The following is a 19,087-nucleotide window of genomic DNA, read 5'->3' as shown; positions in this document are numbered from 1 at the left end:
CTAACAAGTTTTATGATAAAGGTCAACTACCAACGACAACCCTACTCTTTTATCTAGGCTTGGGACTGGTTGTGTGTAAAACGGTTTAGGGCAATCAATGTTGCATAGGCAAAGTGCAAATATCTACCAATTCTTTATTGAAAAAAGAAAAAAATTAATTGAAAGATACAAAGCATTCTCAGTTTAATATAATCAAAACTATAAGACCCACATATCCCACTCTAAGATATTGGTTTGGCAAGGTGAGAATTTTCTATAGGTGCTACATTATATTCATGGCTATGGTTTTTAGACTTTCAAGTTTCATGGTGAATTCTTATGATTTATAGTTTAATTTATTTACTAACATTACATGTTTTGTTGCTATAATAGTATAATGTGTGTTGATCATGATATTCGCTCAACTTACATTTGCCATTACCATAATTTTTTTCTACTTTATTTGCTAATTTGAATAATATCTTCATACCTATTTTTCTTTCTTCTTTTTTTAATATTTCATAAATATATTTTTTCTAGTGTGAACATGTCACATAATGCTTTCAAAATCAAAATTGGGGCTAAACAGGCTTATTTGACCGGTTGATTTGGGAAGTGGGAACTTTAGTCCAGTTTCAACCAAGATATCAATCATTATCCAACCGGATCAACTAGCCAAAACCAGAAAACCAAATGACCCAAACAAACCATCTTGAGTTGGGTTCAACGTGATTTTTCTTCAAAACTTCAAATCTCCTTAGATCTTCTCCTTGTTTGATGGGTGACTACAAGTGGCCTAGAGGCAACGATGATCACCATATGTTGACATGATTCTTGGCCACCAATAGATTAGATTGTGGGAAAAATGGGTGTGTGTGTGTGTGTGTGTGTGTGTGTAAAGATCTCATCTCAAGAAATTCATAAAAAGGAGACTTGCAACACCCAACCTTGTTCTTGTTTGCAACTACCATAAGAGATAAAAAGGAGAATAACAATGAACAACTTATCTTATTTTTTAGATTTTAGACTTATTACAGTCTAAAGACGTGTAAGATGAAAGGTAAACCTAGCAAAGCAAATGAGTCAGATAATCTATGGCAAATTAGGCTAATTATTGGATAAGGAAATTGCAATTCATATTCAACTCAATTAAGTGATGAATTTATGACTATTCGAATCAGATAATCCGTGATGGATTACGGATAATCTACCATTCCTATCCCAAAAAAAATTAATTTTACCATCCAAAGAACAATTTATTTTACAACATAATAACTGAAATTATTTTAAAAATTATAATTTGATAAATTATTAAATATTTAATAATCAATAATTAAATTATATAAATTTTTATTTTTAGAAATTATGAATTTAGGACTTTTATTTTAATCACAAGAATTCGGTATTTCTACTTAAATTTGAGTGGGATGTGGGGCAAACCAACGCGCGCTTACAATTGTCAATAATGCGAGAGTTGGGATTATGGGGTTAGGTCTTGACTAATTAAGCTTATACTAATTGGGTCGATGCCTAACAAACACAGGTATATTAAATTATCTATAGATTTGAGCATTGGTTATTAACGAATTGGCGGATATCCATTAGATAAAACTTAAAATCTACCAATCAACTTGTTTAGGGGCAGATAAAATGTTTTTAAACTATATTTAACTCATTTAATGTGCAAATTGGTTATGAGTCGATTTAATAGGGTCAGATGCAATTCAAATAAACAAATTTGTATCTATCTTGTCAAGTCCAATGAAAAATAAAAAAATAAAAAGTAAATTACAAAATTGCCAAATTTTTTAGAAAAGGATATGGTGGGGCACAGCAGGGAGTATTAAACCATAGACCTGGTTCATAAAAGTGAGGTGCCAAAGCTGCTGATGTACGATATTAGATATTAGTAGCGATACTATATAATAATAAAAACTATAATCGATCTGATCAGCAGTCCAGGTGGTTCGACCAGGAAAACTAAAAATCGGAAAAAGCCTCACGGCTCGTCATTTGGTCTAATTCTAAGAACATTGTCACATGAAAAACATTATATATCACATTATTCATGGATCTATCAACCACCAATTGTCAATGATGAGTCACCAAGGAAGTGTTTTCTGTATTTATTTTTCTTAAAATAAATAAATAATAATAATTATAATTATAATTATAATTATTATTATTATTATAGATACTAGTAATAGCAAAGCAACAAACAATCAGCCAAAAAACATTTTCTTTGATACACGTGGCAGGCGGTAGTTGACACACCCACAACCAATTACCAATGTCAAATCAGGTCATTCACGACCTGTTACTACGGGAGAACTTATGCCTATAAAGCAAGAAAAATATAAATTATGAAATTATAGTCGCACGTAGTCAACCTCTTAAGGAAACCTTACCAACAATTCTAACCCCAGATTTTACTGCGGCCGTCTTCAAATGCTAGTGTCAAGACTAATGTCGACACTTCACAGAAACAAAACAAGCTAGAAACTTTCATTTACTTAAAAACTGATTCATGCCCCTTGATGCTTAAATAAGTAAAGCTTACTGTAATCAATGACTTGGGGACTGAACTGAAATGCTCAATCTCATTAATGACTTAGTTTGGAAGAAGACCAAAGGACTGAACTACATATTCAAAACATTCACAATTTAAACATGGCAACATCATACATTTGCTGAACAACACACCTGAATCAAAAACTAAGGATAACAAGAACAACAACCTCAACAGCAACATTGAATGGTTAGGCCTCCCAGGACACCATGAATGGTAACAAAGCCCAAAATAATAAATTAAGCTGATGAATCCTTGTCCTCATCTCAAACAATGCCCAAGATTTAATGGAGTACCATAAATCTTTTTCTTCGCAAACAACAGTCGATGGCATTACACTTTCAAGTCAACAACAATTCTAGGTCCACTGGTTTTTATTAACAGTCGATCCTTACCTCGACGAAGATTAAGATCCATCAATTCTGAAATTGTTTTTAGATGATTTCTGGAAGGTGTGTTGTGCTACACAAATTTTACTTCTGTTTTGCCTTCTTTAATGCAATTTTTTTATCATTTAAAAAAATTATTTCAGCATGCCATCAGAGCAACCTAAGCCCTACAAAGCTGTCAATGGCACCACCACCACCACCTCCGCCTCTGCCACCGCCACCCCTGGCTAGTATTGCTAGTTCTCACCCCTATGCCCCTCTTTGGTCCCCATGAGCCCAAAACACAGTTAGCTGTTCCAGTAGTCAACCTTGCCAGACAGCCAAGAACACAACAACTTTGTCAGACATCACCACCAGTTCATATGACCGCCTCCTATGCCAATTCCGCAAACCAACACCATAATTCACAATCATCCACAGACATTGCCCCTCTGCCTACCTTGAATGAAACCTCATCACTATCGATCCAGTCATGCAATGTTCAAAACTACTAGCTCCAACACCACGCACCAGCACATGGGCATTCATTTCATTTTTGCTTCAAATTCACTTCATAATGCTTCAATTCTCTTCATAAGCTATTCCAACACAGTGTTTTGCAAGTTTTTGTTCCAAATTTGTAATGTTCCAATTCAACCCTTTGCATTCACCCCTAATAGCTTGCTCTTGATGTTTTGCCAAGTCTAGAACTTGTGGATTTAGTACATGCACAAGCAATAAGGCTCTACCGTACAACTGTTCTTGGCCCAGTGTGGATTGTTGTCTATTGATGTGTGTAGTTGGTTCCTTGTTCATGATGAAGTTTGAGTGTTAGTTCTTCCATTACTATTTGGTGGGTGTTTGTCCTTGGAACAAAGTCAATGAATCCTAAGAGTCTTGCTCCCATGTCAATGCCACAAATCACCACAAAGAAATTGAATGGAAATAATTACTTATTGTGGTCCAAAGATGTCAAAATTTATTTGACACAGGCAAATCTGAACATCTCTTCCAGTTTAGACCAGCAATGACAAACAGGAGGAGGCATGGGGTTTAGGAAGATGCATGCATTGCCTCCTCGTTATAGAATTTGATGGAATTTCACATTGCTCAAATGTGTATGATGGTGCAACCTATCATAGTCGATGTTTGTGAAATCACTAAAATGCAAAAACCGAGGGAATTAATGACAGTTCGTCCATCTTAATGGGTTTGAAACTCAAGTTTGAGTCATCTTGGTCTCAAGCGTAGTGGTCAGAGGTGCAAGGCCCACTAAGGAGCGAAGGGTAACATGGAGCCCAAACATGAGGTGCAACACAAAGGCACACACATTTAGTGAAATTTTGTAAAATGCCCTTGGTTCACAACACAATGTTCGTACTAGAGATGGCAAGAAAAAAATCAGCAAAAATTACAAGGAAAATAAAAATTAAAAAAACAAAACAAAACAAAACAAAACAAAAAACACAGCTTCTAAAAAAGAACAAAAAAGGAAAGATAAAAAAAGGGAGTTTGAGTAGCTTTGAACGAAATCGACAATATAAGCCAGAAAAAGAAGAACAAGAAGAGCAGAAAGAGAAGAAAAACAAGGGGAGAAGGAAATTAGGGTCCTGCTAGTCAATCAGGAAGAAAAAATGCAATAGAAATTCAAAGGAAAAAGTTGTAGAAGTTCCCAACAAAGAAAGAAGAAGGGATTAAAAAAAAAAAAAAGCAAAGCATTCACACTAAAAGCAATTGAGCAGAAGAAAAAGAAAAAGAAGAGGAGAAGATGAGAGCTAACCTGATTTTTCATTTTTTCTTTTTTTTTGGGGTTATCATAGCTCAATATACTTATGTAGACAATCAGCCTTGTCAAGTTGATCACTTTTGAGAAGCTAGGGTTAGCCTTAATTAGTTAAGACTCTTGAGAGTCCTGAGAGTTGAGAGATTACAATTACAAGATAATAATAAATATATATGTGATCCAATGCTTCTCACTTTTTCCATAGTCAAACACCAATCAAACAAATTGGGAAGCTTAGATTGGGGGTAGGGGAATCAAGCATAAGTGAAAAATAAGGGAGGGGAGCTATGTTGACCATAATGCATGTTGCTACCTAGATCTATATGAGGTGCAAAAGCCATCACCTTGCCATGCCTCGCGCTTGAGGCACACCTTTGACTACCATAGACCCAAATTCTTAGCAATGCAAAGTTACCATCCTTTGTGGATGTCTATTCTCATGTGTTTTGTGCCTCCTCTCACACTAATCCCTCAACAACTCCCAATTTAGGGACACTCCATATTCTAGTACTACAATATTTGTCTTCATCATTCAAGGTGTTCCCACTGGTCAACTTGGCAATAATAGGGGCTTCCGGAGTACCATTTAGGAAATCATGTTGGCAGAGATGGCCATGGAAGATGTACACCACGCAAGTGTACTCACAATTGTCCAACGATGAGATATACATGGCAAGCCCTCCTTGTGTTGCTAACAAGCAACTACATATTATGTACCTATGGGTTTAGTTGTTGGATAGCAGTGCCACATCAAAGGAAGAGTATTCAAAGTTCCTTCAATATCAGACATCTTTCCACTCGCATCTCATGCCAATAAAGGGAAACTGATTGCATGTTTGTCCTGTAGTGCTTCTTCTTCTAGACTTTGGATCATAGTTTTCACGGTCGATGATCATATGACAGGTATATCAAGTCTATTCTCCAAAGTCTAAACTGTAGTATTCTTAACACCTTACCCCATGTCACCCTTACAAATAGATCTATTACCAACAGTTAATAGGATAGGGACCATGAATCCTGCTAATTTTGTCATTCTATATATTCTTGAATTTCCCCTTAAGTTTATGCCTATTAGTAAAAAAAAAAAAAAGCACTGACAAAAGCATTAAACTACTCAATTACCCATTGCCCTTTATTTTGTTATCTCTTTGAGATTTGAAGATAAGGAGAGCAATTGGCAAAGGACATGAAGCAAGGATTTCACTACTTTGATTCACTATCCCCATCTATTTCCTTTACTATTGCAGTCACACCTCCTTCATACTCATTGTTGCCTTAGCCATCCCTCGTTAGACAAGTTAGAGAAGTTGATTCCCACTCTCTATCCTCTTTTAGAATGTGAGGGCAGTTTGGAAAGCATCATTGTGTGAGTTTTGTTTCCAGATCAAGAAATGGACCAATTAGTCCTTTAAAGTTAGTTCTTTAGATTTATGGAGTCTTACGTAATGGTAAAGTTGTCGCCGTGTGAACTAGAGGTCACAGGTTCGAGGCGTGGAAACAGTCTCTTGCAAAAATGCAAGGTAAGGTTGTGTACTATAGACCCATTGTGGTTCGTCCTTTCCCCGGACCCCACATACGCGGGAGCTTTGTGCACCGGACTACCCTTTTTTTTTCTTCTTTTTTTAGTCGTGTCCTTCAAAAATTGGCTTTTCAATATTTTGTTACTTTTGTTGATGACCATTGAACGATGACTTGATTTTTATTTTATGAAAAGGTCATTTGGAACTATTTCCTATCTAATATGCCTTTTGCTATGAAGTTAAATCACAATTTATTGTGTCTATTCAAATTCTTCTTAGTGGCAATGCTAAAGAGTGCTTCATTGCCCCTTTTACGACGTATATGACTGCCTCAAGAATGGTTCACAAATACTCTTTTGCAGTTGTGCTCACACCCTATACTAAATTGGGGTCGCTAAACAAGAAATAGACATTCTATAAGTCATTATCCCTAGCCATTCCATTTCAATTTGCCCAAAATGCTCTAAAATGATACACTAGTTACTGCATGTTCTCTTACTATATCGATGCTATCATCTATCCTTGAAGGCAAAATATCACACTCCATCCTATTTCCCAAAAACCCATTTGTTCTCAGCCTTCCATACATTCGGTTGTCTATCTTTGGATCATTTGTCGTTTTCTGGGGTAGCTAGTTTGGATCATTGTGCTCTTAAAGAAATGTGTTTTCCTAGGGTACCGTTATTTGCATAAATGATATCGCTCTTAGGGCTCGTTTGGAACCACTTATGTAGAAGTGTTTTTCAGAAAAAAAGTGTTGAATTTAATAAGTGTTGAACCGAAAAAGTGCTGAAAGTTATAAGTGGTGTTTGATTTAAGTGGTATTTGGATATTTAATTTTATTATAGGGTTGTATATGATTATTTGTAAACATAATTAGATTAAAAATATTAATATTTTTAAATTAAAAATTATAATAATTATTATTTTTATTATTTATGATTAAAATGTAACTATTTACTATTAAAAATAATATAAGATTATTATTTTTAATTATTAATGTTTATTTATAACATATTACTATCATACTAAATTATGACAAAAATAATATTATTAATTAAATTCAAAATTTTAATTTATTCAATGTTAATTTAAATTAAGAAATAGTTCGTGTTCAATCCAAAATTGAATTATAATAATTAATATACCATAATAAATGGTAAAATAATATATAGTTATTTTTAAATATATTTTAAATAAAAGTAGTAATATTTTTATAAATAAATTTAAATGATAATAATATTAATTTACTATTTAAAATTTGAATATTTTCTACTAATTAATATAATATAATATTACTATTTATTAATTAACAATAATCTTATTATTAATGTACATTTATAACATATGATTATCACATTAATTTATGCTAAAAATAGTTTAAATTACTAAATTAAATTTTTTTAATTTATTTAATTGTAATTTAAGTTTCTAGAGGGTTCTTTTTATTCATTCCAAAATTTAATTGTATTCAATTAATAACTAATAGGATATAATGCATAGTAAAATAATATATGGTTAATTTTTAATTAACAATTTAATTAATAATTATGCTAATTGTTATTTTTAATTAATATTTAAATATTTTTATTAAGTAAAAATAATATAATATTATTAACAATAATCTTGTTCTTAATTTATATTTATAACATATGATTATCATATTAATTTAAATTAAAATAATATTATTAATTTAAATTAGTATTTTTAATTTTTAATATTATTTCAAATTAATGGATGATTTTTATTCTTCATTCCATAATTGAATTATGTTTCATTAATAATTAATATATTATAATAGACAATAAAATATTATATGGTTTTCTAATGTATTTTTAAAATTATAAAATCACAACTAAATTTTCCATATTTACAAAATTGACTCCGCCTACGAAAAGTGTCACTTATAACTTATAAGTGACAAAAAAACTATCTTAGATTATTTCTCAAAATTCACTTAAAAAGTTCTCAAAAAAGTGATATTGGAAAAGCACTTGTTGTAATAAATGTTTGTTGTAGTACAAGTCAAATGTCCCATTTTTATTAAAGTGCTTATTTTAAGTGATAAATGTTATAACTTATAAGCACTTTTTTAAGTGCTCCCAAACGGGGGCTTTGTCCTACCACAAAACATTTCTCGTCTTAATCGACATTACCTTCTTTGAGTCAACTCCCTACTACTAAAGAGTCTTATAGCCCTTAGAGATCTTGTTGATTCCATTCCACCACCTAATGTTCCTTATCCTCCAAACATACGTCTTTCACCGCTACCATTTTCTTGTTCTCATGCACCTTCACGTCTAGTCCTCGTCAACTCAATCATCCTACAGGATAGCCCCATAGCACACACGTGAGGCCCCTTGAGATTCTGGTGCTCCACCTTCATCTCTTTGTCAAAAAATCTTGTGTCTCACGACATTAATCTTCACATTGCAATTTGGAAAGGTAAAATGCACATGTATCCAACATCCTACCTCTAATTGTGTCTCTTGATTCTTTGTCACCCTCATCTTAACTTATTGGCACCTTTTTGTCATCCATCTATATTTTCAAGTCTTTGTTTGATGTTTTGCTTGAACTTGTAAGAAGTGCAACAAGGGATGAAGAGATGCACGCCATAAGGGTCAATCATACTTAAGAACTTATGTGACTTTCACAAGTCTACAGTTCATTGTTGTTGGGTGCTTAATGTGAAAGTCAATACCAATAGGTTAGTTGCCTATTTGAAGGCTAGACGGGTGGTTGAAGGCTACACACACAATTATACCATTTGGATTACTCAAACATGTTCTAACCCATGGCCAAACTCACATTTTTCGTCTATTTATCTCTTTAGCCACTACATTTCACAAGTTGGACATCAAGAGTGGCTTTCTCCATGGTGCTTTTTAGGAAGATTACAGGAGCAACCTCTTGAAAGTCAAGGCAGATTTTTCAACTAAGTTTGTGTCACCTAAAGTAGTCTTCTAAAGTGTGCTTCAGCCATTTCAGCGTCCTAGTGCTTGATTTTGGCCTTTCAACATGCGTTGCAGATCATTCTATAATCTATATTATATCTTGAGAGTGTTTATTTGGACAACATTATCATCATAGGGGATGATAATTAGGGAATACAACTTTTCAAACAATTTAATAGACCAAATTCCAAGAGGATAAGGGATCATTGAAGTACTTCTAGGGAAAAGGTGTATAGATCTCTCATGAGTATTGTCCTCATAGAACTATGTGCTTGATAATTAGATGACATTGGCCAATTCACATGACTTGCTTGACAAACGTCAGCAACAAAGGCATTATAAACGGGTCTGCGAGCATCGTGGTAAGTCTTTTGTCCTACTAAGTGCCACAACAACCTCTACCAAGCCCAAATGATTGTGGCCACCGAGTTCTATTGGTATGCAATATTCACCCCAGCACACAAGCACAAATACTCGGTGGGGAATCTAATCACAAAGTACTCTAAAGACTCAACTGCAGTTAATCAAGAAGGTAGTATGATACAAGCCTGTCGTTACACCCATGGACCCTAATAGTAACTTAATGCCAAATCTAGGACAATACGGGTGACTTTTTGGAACTTTCAATTACTTAACTGGGTATCTCCTTTGCAACAAGTGCTGTAAGTCAATCCTTTGATGCTCTTCACACTATTCATTGGAATGTTGTTATTCATAGCCTAAGATATCTCAAGGTCACACCCATAAAAAGTCTCTTTTATCAAGATCATGATTATACACATGTTCAAGGATGCACACGCATATTAAGCTTACCCTTTGACAAAGGGTCCACTACTAGATAGCATATTTGTCAGTGACCACTAAATGTCTTGGAAAAGTATGAAGCAAACAGGTAAACTACCCTTGAGTTGAACTGGCTCAAAAATATGTTGGAAGAGCTTGGATTCCAGCATTCATTGCTTGCAATTGAATGTCATTTGTTCAAGAAAAACTAGTACAAAAGCTCTTTACAACCACTCATGCAAAGTATGAATATCAATTGGCTAATTTATTTACCAAGTCTTGGGGCATACAATACACATGCTCCTGGTTGAGGAGTGCTACATCTTAGCATGGTAGTAGGAGCATAAATATAATTTACTGTAAATAGCATTTATTATAAATAGAATAGAAGATCAACACATTGCAATATTGCAACTGTAATAAAACACTTTGTTGCCAAATCTTTGACAACATGCAATGATATATTGTTTTTTATCAACAAACAGATTTTCACAAAAAATTAGCAAAGGATAAAAGGAAGCAAGTTCAATTCACAGAAAACCTATATAAACACCAAACAAGAACTAAGAATATAAAAAACACAACCCAACATTCCATAACTGCATCCACAAGCCTTATTATTTTGCAGTTTGTTTGCAAACTTAAACAACCACCACAATATTAATCCCTGTATTACTCCGTGCCAAATTCATCAGTAACAAGCCCGGGGCATATGATATATATATATATATATATATATGCCCCAGCCTGAGGGGGAGGGTTACGTGTTAGCATGTTAATTAGGGAATAAACATCATGTATCATACATAGCATTTATTGTGAATAGAAAAGGAAACCTACCTATTCAGCAGGTTCTCCATTTATTGCAATATCTCATTAAAAATAATTATTTTTGTCGCAAAACCTTTAAGAACATGCAATATGATACCTGCAAAAAAAAAATAAAGAAATAATAAAGTGCCTTCTATTATTTTTTATCAGCAAAAATATTGCATGCAAAGGAAAAAAAATAGGACCAAGTTTGACAAAAACTACGCAAACACCAAACAAGACTTAAGACTACAAAAACAGGCAACCGAACAACCCATAAGGGCCATAACTACAATCCATAAGCCCTTCATTTGTTGCCCTTTGGCTCCAATATTAAATCACCACCACAGTATTAATCCTCGAATTACTCTGTGCCAAAGTTCCAATTGTTTAGACAAGGGGTGTTAACTTTTTTTATAATAAAAAAAAAATTCATTAATAGAATAAGAACATACATCAAAGAGAATAAGACATCTCCTAACAAAGTCTGGGAAATCCAAATAAAAAACAAAAAGGAACAACCTACAGACTAAAGGAAAAAAAAAATCACGAACTAACACTCCAACACATAACGCCAACCGTGTTGAATATCAGAAAATCTCACACCCCCCCCTCCTTAAAATTCCCTTGTCCCACACACCAAAGAGAAGCCAAATAACCAGCAACTAAGCCAACTTCTTCCCTAGAAAAATGTGCACATTACGTTCCATCCACAACCTCTAAAAAACTAAGAGAGAAGCACATTTCCAAGCGCTGCCCTTTCCTTTTTCCTTGCCAAATCCAGCAGAAGTCACTTCCAAAAAAATCCTTCACAAAGGGTGTCAATTTTAATCACAAAAAACATTTATCTTTAAATCCAGGATTCATTTCTTCAACTAGCCCTTCAAGTAAAATATAAGTACAAAAAGGGTGCACAAAGAAAGGATAAACATAAAAAAGTTCTAATCAAGTATTGAAATAAGATAATAACTTGAAGAACTGGTGAGGGTCTTCCCTTGGCTTTGATTGCAATTTTTATACATGAACTAATTCCTCAAAATTATGTTGGTCATGCGCGAGCAAAGTCACATGCCCATCATGTGCACAAACAGTGTTAATTACAACGCTAAGTTACTAACGGAAATGGACCAAACTAAGGGGAGGAATTTAATAGTTGAGGGAGAAAATTGGTTAAAAAACTAGTGGGACCATCATTGCCAAATATTCATAGTTGGGATGGGTTTTAGTGCATTTTAGCCATATTATATTACTGCATTTTTTCTGTAGTTTCATCACAAGGTTCACAACATTAACCAGTGTCTTAAAGAAATCCCCAATAACTCAAGTCTAACCATAAATCGCACATTTTTTCTTTGTAAGAAAAAATTCTTGAATGAGTTTTAGCTTTTTTCAGCCCTCCGTTAACCACATTTGCTTGCTTTGGAAGCTAAAATACTACCAAAATTCTTCAACAATTAGCACAAAACTGTTTCAGGGAACAAAGAGCAAAACTGTCCTCAGCCCACAAATTGATGAAGACGAATTCCTATTAGTTAACAAGATGAAGACTTAGATATTTGACGATTAGTAATCAGCCTAGCATCCAACAGAATTTCATCATTTTACAAATTTCCACACAAAAAAGAGAAACACTTAATGGAAAATGGGTGATGACAATTTCAAATAAGACAACACGTCTACTCATATTCCTAACAACCTGCCTGATGATGAAACTCATACAATAGCTATGCAACAGGTTATGCACAAAGACACATTTGTGCATCTATACTATTTAACAAAGGAAAGTCACCTTATCGTTGTATGTTCAAGTGAATTACAAAAAGTTCCTCCATTTTGGACATGTGATTAACTTAATTTATTCACGAATAACTTCTCATAACCACTCACCCAACTTCCCTAACGACCAATTGCCATGTCTCCTCTCAATAAGCACAAATTAAAATAACTTACGACTCCTTTATTGAAAGGAGATTTATGTCAAATTTTAAGTTCACCGACTATAAGTTTTATGAAAAATATACTCATGCAAAGATTGCACAAGGAGTAGCTCAAAAATACGGAAATATGCCACAGAATCTTGCGAGGGTAAACATTAGGGAGTTCTTGCACGGACTTGATATACAAGAGTAAACACCAACTTAATCCAAAATCATAAGTTAAGTCTCCATTGCACCATATGTATAATCTATTCATCCTCTATTCAATTTTCTTTCACAAGTAAAACTCTCAAATATTTCCAATAATCTCCCCCCCTCCCACCCACCCATTTGACACCCCCTTGAGTGGAACCATCTTTCACAAGTAAAACTCAAACATTTCCAATAATCTCCCCACTCCCACCCACCCATTTGACACCCCCTTGAGTGGAAATCATCTTCCCCTTGCTAACAAATCCAATTCTCCAAAAGTTACTCTAGTGAGCCTTAGCACCGCACCTTAATTGTCTCAAATTGCATACCAATTGCCTGTCAAGTGTCAAATCATTCTTACCTGTCAGCTATTTACCCTACTGAAAACCATTTACCTAGCCTAGGTGATCCTTTTGGTCTCCATCACACATTTGACCTTCCAAATGTTAGCACATTAGGAGGATTTGCTCTTACACCTTAGCACCAAAGAAGTCCTTGCAAGGGTTTGATTTGATATACATGGGAAAACACCAACTTGACCTAAAAGATTAAGTTATTAAGTCTTGTCTCATCCACGTATATAAACTACTCATCTTCCACTTAGTTCTCCAATGTGAGAACTCTCACAAACTGATATTTCAAACAAAAGGTAGGAGTTCACTCGAACAAACTGGGGATAACTCTCTTAAACTTGAAAACAGGACATATTGGCACATTGAAATGTGGAATTTCACTAAACTATGATGATGAAGGTAAGGACAAATTCCAACACACTGGGCAGTAACTATCTTGAACTTGGAAAAAAAAGCACCCCAACAGCTTGAAACCAACATAATTACAAACAGAACAAAAAATGAAATGGTAATCAATTTAGACGCAGCTAATAATTTTTGAAACCAAAACCAGCCATCCTGAACTTTCTCAGATAAGATTTTCTGCATATGCATGTTACCATTAAGTATCGCAACTAAAGTAACTTAAGACTAACACAACTTGAAAGCTGTGCTGGACTGTCACTCCATATCCAACCATTGTAAAATGCAGATATCTAAAAGCTCCCTGGTTTATAAACAGGACAGATGCGTTCCGCAAAGAAAATTAGGAGGGAAAAGCAATAGATAGAAAATGAAACCCCAAGAACTGAAGCAAAAATCATATATTCATATAGTAAAAATGATTATAAAGCGCGTTAGAATTAAATATTTAAAAAACAAAACAAATAGAAAAAGTCCAAACAGCTCTGGAGATGAAGACAAACCCTAACATATGAGAAAGAAGCTAAATGTCGGGAAGATCAAGACTCGGATTCGACTGATGAGATTTCCTCCCTCGCGGCAGGGGCAGCCACGGGAGGAGCATGTGATGATGCATCGTGATCTGAAGTAGAGCCGGAAGAAGCGGCAGATCGCGCTTTGATGGCGTCGAGCATGAGCTTGCTGATCTCCTTGGAATAAACCTGGAGGATCTCGATGCCGTCATCTCCGGCGGTAGACGTGGCGGCGTCGGACGCGGCAGAGAAGGAGTCCTGCTCGATGACGCGGGCGACGGAGGCGGCCTCGTCCTGGGGCACGGAGCCGTAGCGCTTGGAAAGAACGGAGGGGGTGGAGAGGGTCTCGACGAGGCGGTTGATCACGGCGTCTCGAGTGCGCTGGCTGGGAGGCCAAATGTTGAATGAGATGTTGCTGGCCGTCTTCTCTGGTTTCTTGATCTCTTCTGGAGGAGGTGGCTGCGCCTGATCTTCTTGATGATGATGCGGTTGCTCTGGTTGATTTTGATCGGATTCTGGCATTGGGGTTTCTTCTGCAGGTACGTGATCGCCTTCCTTGTCGGCCATGGCGAAGATGCAAGAACGACGGATAATTCTTCTACTCAGTTGCAGAAGCGTTGGCTTGCTGTCAAATTTATCCTGGCCGTGGAACGGACCGTGATCCGCGTCCCTCTCTCCTGGTGCCTGGTGGGATAAAATGACAGTTTACCTAGCAAGTAATGTTTGTGATTCAATTTCTGAAGTTTTAAATTTTAATTATAATAATTTAATGCTTAAATTTTAATGTTCATTTTAATCTCTAATCAAGAATTTAAACTAACGTAAATGATTAAATATGAAACTTTTAAACTTTAATAGTAATGATTTAAATTCTAGGGAATGAAGTGAAATGAAATTTTAAGAATTTATGGTATAATAGTTCATGAAGAATAGTTAAGTGCATGTATTTTAAGTTTGCACCTAATTTTTTAAAATTGACTTCAATATCTCATTCATAATAATATATCATATTTAAATAATTCAATCTAAGTTAGAATTGTGCGAGAAATTTTGTTTGCTCTCAATTTAGGATAAATGCTTCTAATAAACTTGTGTTGTTCAATCCTGACTACAAAATTTTGATTAATTCTTGCCTAATTTTTGGTTGTTTGGTGATTCTTGGTTGAAGAAATGAATTGTATAGTTCATAATTCTTATAGAGATCTAGAAAAAATTGATTCATGGAAAATGACAAAGAAAAGTAGAAAGGGAAAAAATATAAAAGGGAAACAATTGGCTTCGTCGATGAAAGCCAACGAATCCCTCGTTTTCGTCGACAAAGGTTCTTCAGTAGTTCGTCGATGAAGTTCGGGCATCGTCGACGAAGAGATCTCGAACAACAAGAATTTCAGAATTTGGGTTTGTCGACGAAGTTCTTCTTTTGTCAACCAATATTCTTCAGTAGTTCATCGACGAAAACGTCATTTCGTCGACGAAGGTGGCTAAGTATAAATTGAATTTTTCATTCCTTATTCATTAAGCAACCTCAAATTCTCTGTTTATCTCTCTAAAAATGACACTTCTTACCTTCTCTCTTTGATTTCTCGCCGTTTGTCACCTGATTCAACGATTGAAAGCTGCTACAAGAGGATTTAGGAGAAATTCTCTGCAAGTCTAGCGGAGTGGATTTTCAAACGATGTCTTTTCAAACTTTACCCCAAAGTTGAGGTAATGGTAGAAATGAGTTGTTTGTTTATTATATGACTATTTGAAAGGGGTGTAAGGGCTTGGGAAGATTTAATAGTTGTTGATGTGGGGTTTGAGTTAATAAGCTAGGGTTTTGAATTAGGGTTCGGGTGAGTGCTGCAAGCATCGTCTTGGGGTCCCTACTGGCGTAATTTTTGGAAATTAGGTAAGGGGAATAGATTAAATCAGTAGTTTTTATGAATTTACAGATTTAAATGGAAAATATATGTGTTTATAAATGTATATGATTATCAGGTGAGTTTTAAAAGAAAAGCCAGCCGTTTGAATTATGATTTTGAGCTTAGGTGTAATGACCCGAAGAATAATGGTATTTAGATAATAAAGAGAGAGGAAAATGGAAATTGTAAAAGGGGGTAACAGTAAACCGAGAGGCATTTTGGGTGGCATTTAAGTAATAAAGAATAATGACCCATGTGGCATTTTGGGCTCGTTGACGAGAATATACTGAGAGGCTTTTTTGTCAGCTCTAAATTTCGTCGACGAGGAATAGCATTCATCGACAAATTTCCTTCTTGACCTCATCGACGAAGTGACGTGGCTCGTCGATAAAGGTCAGTGTATACATAGCCCTAAACTCGATTTTCTCTCAAAAATTTCACGCAGAACACTCACTCTCTCTCTCTCTCTCCTCTTCGGTTTCTTCCCCTTCTCTCTAAGATTTTGGGCTGAATTCTTACTAGTTCGACGATCCAAGACCACCACAACACTCTTGGAAAAGTTCTCTTCAAATTTGCTGGAGTGGATCACTGGTGGGGTCAACTTGGATTTCATCCCAAACTCAGGGTAAGGTTTTTTATTTACTTTTTGCCTTCCTTGAAGTTGTAGAAAATGTAGTAGTCGAAGAAATACTGAAATTTTGTTCAGGGAAATATTTTTTTCAGGAAGTTGAACGGGGAACCCTGTGGGTGTCGGCCTTGTCATACTAGAGGCCTTTTAGTAGTCAGGTAAGAAAGTAAACTAAAGCAGTAATTTTTTCATGAAAATTATTATTATTTATTACTAGATTTATGTTTAGAATGCATGTATTATATATGTGGTATTATTGAAAAAATATATATTTGGGAAAATACTACTGTAATACAGAAATGTATATTTTTAATATGAAATGTCAGGAGATATGATTTCAGAACAGAATTTATGATTTTACTCAGTAATGTGTGGCATGAATATTATTTTACGCAGATTGTATTATGTTAAGTTAAATTTTACCAAATAAGCATATTTTAGTGATTTTCAGAAATAGCAGGATAATGCAGTACATTATGATTTTAGAATACATGATAAATAATACATTTACTTAGATCAATATGTATGATATAATCGGCACAAGGTCGTGATTGATAGCTGGCATAAGGCCATGGACTATGTATGTATTCGGCGTAAGGTCCACAGTTTATGAATGTAATCGGCGCAAGGCCGTATTTATTTATGTTATTACAGAAATCAGAAAACACTATCAATCTATTTATGTGCAAACAGTATATTATCATATATTGTATGTTATCAGAACCCGGGTGGTAGTTCAGTTCAGTTTCAGGAGCATGGTACCGTAGCTAAACAAATCAGTTCAAACTTGTGCTAACCGCCCCTGCTAGTAGAGGGAGTGGGAGATGGATAGTCGATGTGGCTTTCAGTGTAGAGTTGTAGACGTCCACCTGACTGTCCGAACTAGGGTGTGGCGGGCCCTTCGTTCTTACAGACATTTTTGACTCAGCAATGGTCGGCCAGCCATTGTCGGGTCTTACCTTCAGGCTGCATAACCCATCATGGGAGGTAATACATGACATCAGCTAGCTATTCATCTTGGGTAAATTTCAAAATTACTAGTTATATCAGATGATTTTATAAACAGTGATATGTAGTATGAATTAGTATATTTATGAAATGACACGTTTAATCAGTTATGATATTTTTTAGTTTCCAAATATATGAAATATACTATATGCTTATAATAGCACCTAAATATATTCATGTTGTCACATAACTATATTTAGTTTATTTTCCTTACTAAGAAGTGTCTCGCCCCAACTTAAAAAATTTCAAGGAACTTGGAAAGACCGGCGGATCGAAGCCACCGTTGAGGCACTGTTTACCACATCGCTAGGAGGGTGAGTCTTTTGAACTAGGGTCTGTAGGTTTCTGGATGTAAGATCTTACTTTTATCTTTTGTGATGTTGAGGATTGTATATATATATATGTAAGATCTTAGTTTTATCTTTTGTGATGTTGAGGGTTGTATATATATAGTGTATGGTGGAATGTAGAAACTCTGGTATATTGTATTATATGGTTGATTGGTTGAAATTTATGTTTACCGTTGCTTAGGTTTCCGCTGTGTATGATAGGTGTGTCCTCGTTATCCATAGGTTCGGGTTGACTTTATTATGTTTTAAGTTATTGATAATTAATATGGTTGATTAAGTAGTAAATGAAGCAGGTCGTTACACTAGGGCTGTGTAGATATTATTTTTGAAAATGAAATATGGACAGTAATGTATTTTCTAGATGTTTGAGAAGGATATTTAATGTGAATTTTCAGTAAACTGACGATGAACATGGGTTGGTTTTTGTTATTTAAAATGATATGATTATGCTTATTATTTGAATGATGTGGCATGAGTAAAATGAAAATACTGTGGTGAATTATGATACATTTATGAGATGTTGGGAATACTGAAATGTGATAAGAATATGTACTGCATGTGTATTGTTTAATCAGAGCAGAATACGAGAGTTAAATTGTAATGTATGATTTGAGAACTCCGATGGACCATGGTAAGGCACAGTACTATTGCTTATGTTTTTGGAAGAGATTGTGCACCCACACATCTTAAAGAGACTGTGAGTACGGGGTAGTCGATTGTGCTTTGTAGGGTAGAGATTCCCCTTAGAGTCTAGACCAGTGTGGGAAAGCCAATTAGACTTATAGACTAAAGAGGTTATTTTTTTATTTAACTCTGGTGGGCCAACTAGGGTTAAATCCAGCCTTTGGGCCACACAACCCGTCATAGGGGGAAGCATGACAGTGATTATTCATTTGATAGTAAGTTATAAATGCATAATTGTTTAATTTAACCTGTGAATTATATGAGAACAGAACATGTGAATGCAGATGTGAATACAGAGTAGCATGAAACCAAAGTAGTGTGAAATGTGGAAGAAATGAATTATATGAC

General features: G+C 34.9%; 1 protein-coding gene across 2 annotated transcripts in view; it reads right to left on the bottom strand.

Moving 5' to 3' along the window:
* Positions 1-14,951, bottom strand: part of LOC131161646 (MFP1 attachment factor 1-like) — a 38,241-nt gene extending 23,290 nt beyond the window's left edge. The window contains exons 1-2 of one of the 2 annotated variants that reach the window (XR_009138588.1): positions 14,157-14,951; positions 10,800-10,887 (exon numbers count right to left, since the gene is read on the bottom strand). Coding sequence is in view for 1 of the 2 variants with exons in the window: in XM_058117562.1 (XP_057973545.1) it covers positions 14,193-14,732 (540 nt within the window). In the remaining variant the exon portion in view is untranslated. Of the gene's footprint in view, positions 1-10,550; positions 10,888-14,156 lie in introns of those variants that run through there. The other variant, XM_058117562.1, reaches the window with a different exon arrangement.
* Positions 14,952-19,087: the final 4,136 nt, after the last annotated feature.

Source organism: Malania oleifera, chromosome 8 (genome assembly GCF_029873635.1).
Source record: "Malania oleifera isolate guangnan ecotype guangnan chromosome 8, ASM2987363v1, whole genome shotgun sequence".
Taxonomy (NCBI): domain Eukaryota; kingdom Viridiplantae; phylum Streptophyta; class Magnoliopsida; order Santalales; family Ximeniaceae; genus Malania; species Malania oleifera.
This window is presented reverse-complemented; position numbering and strand designations above follow the sequence as displayed.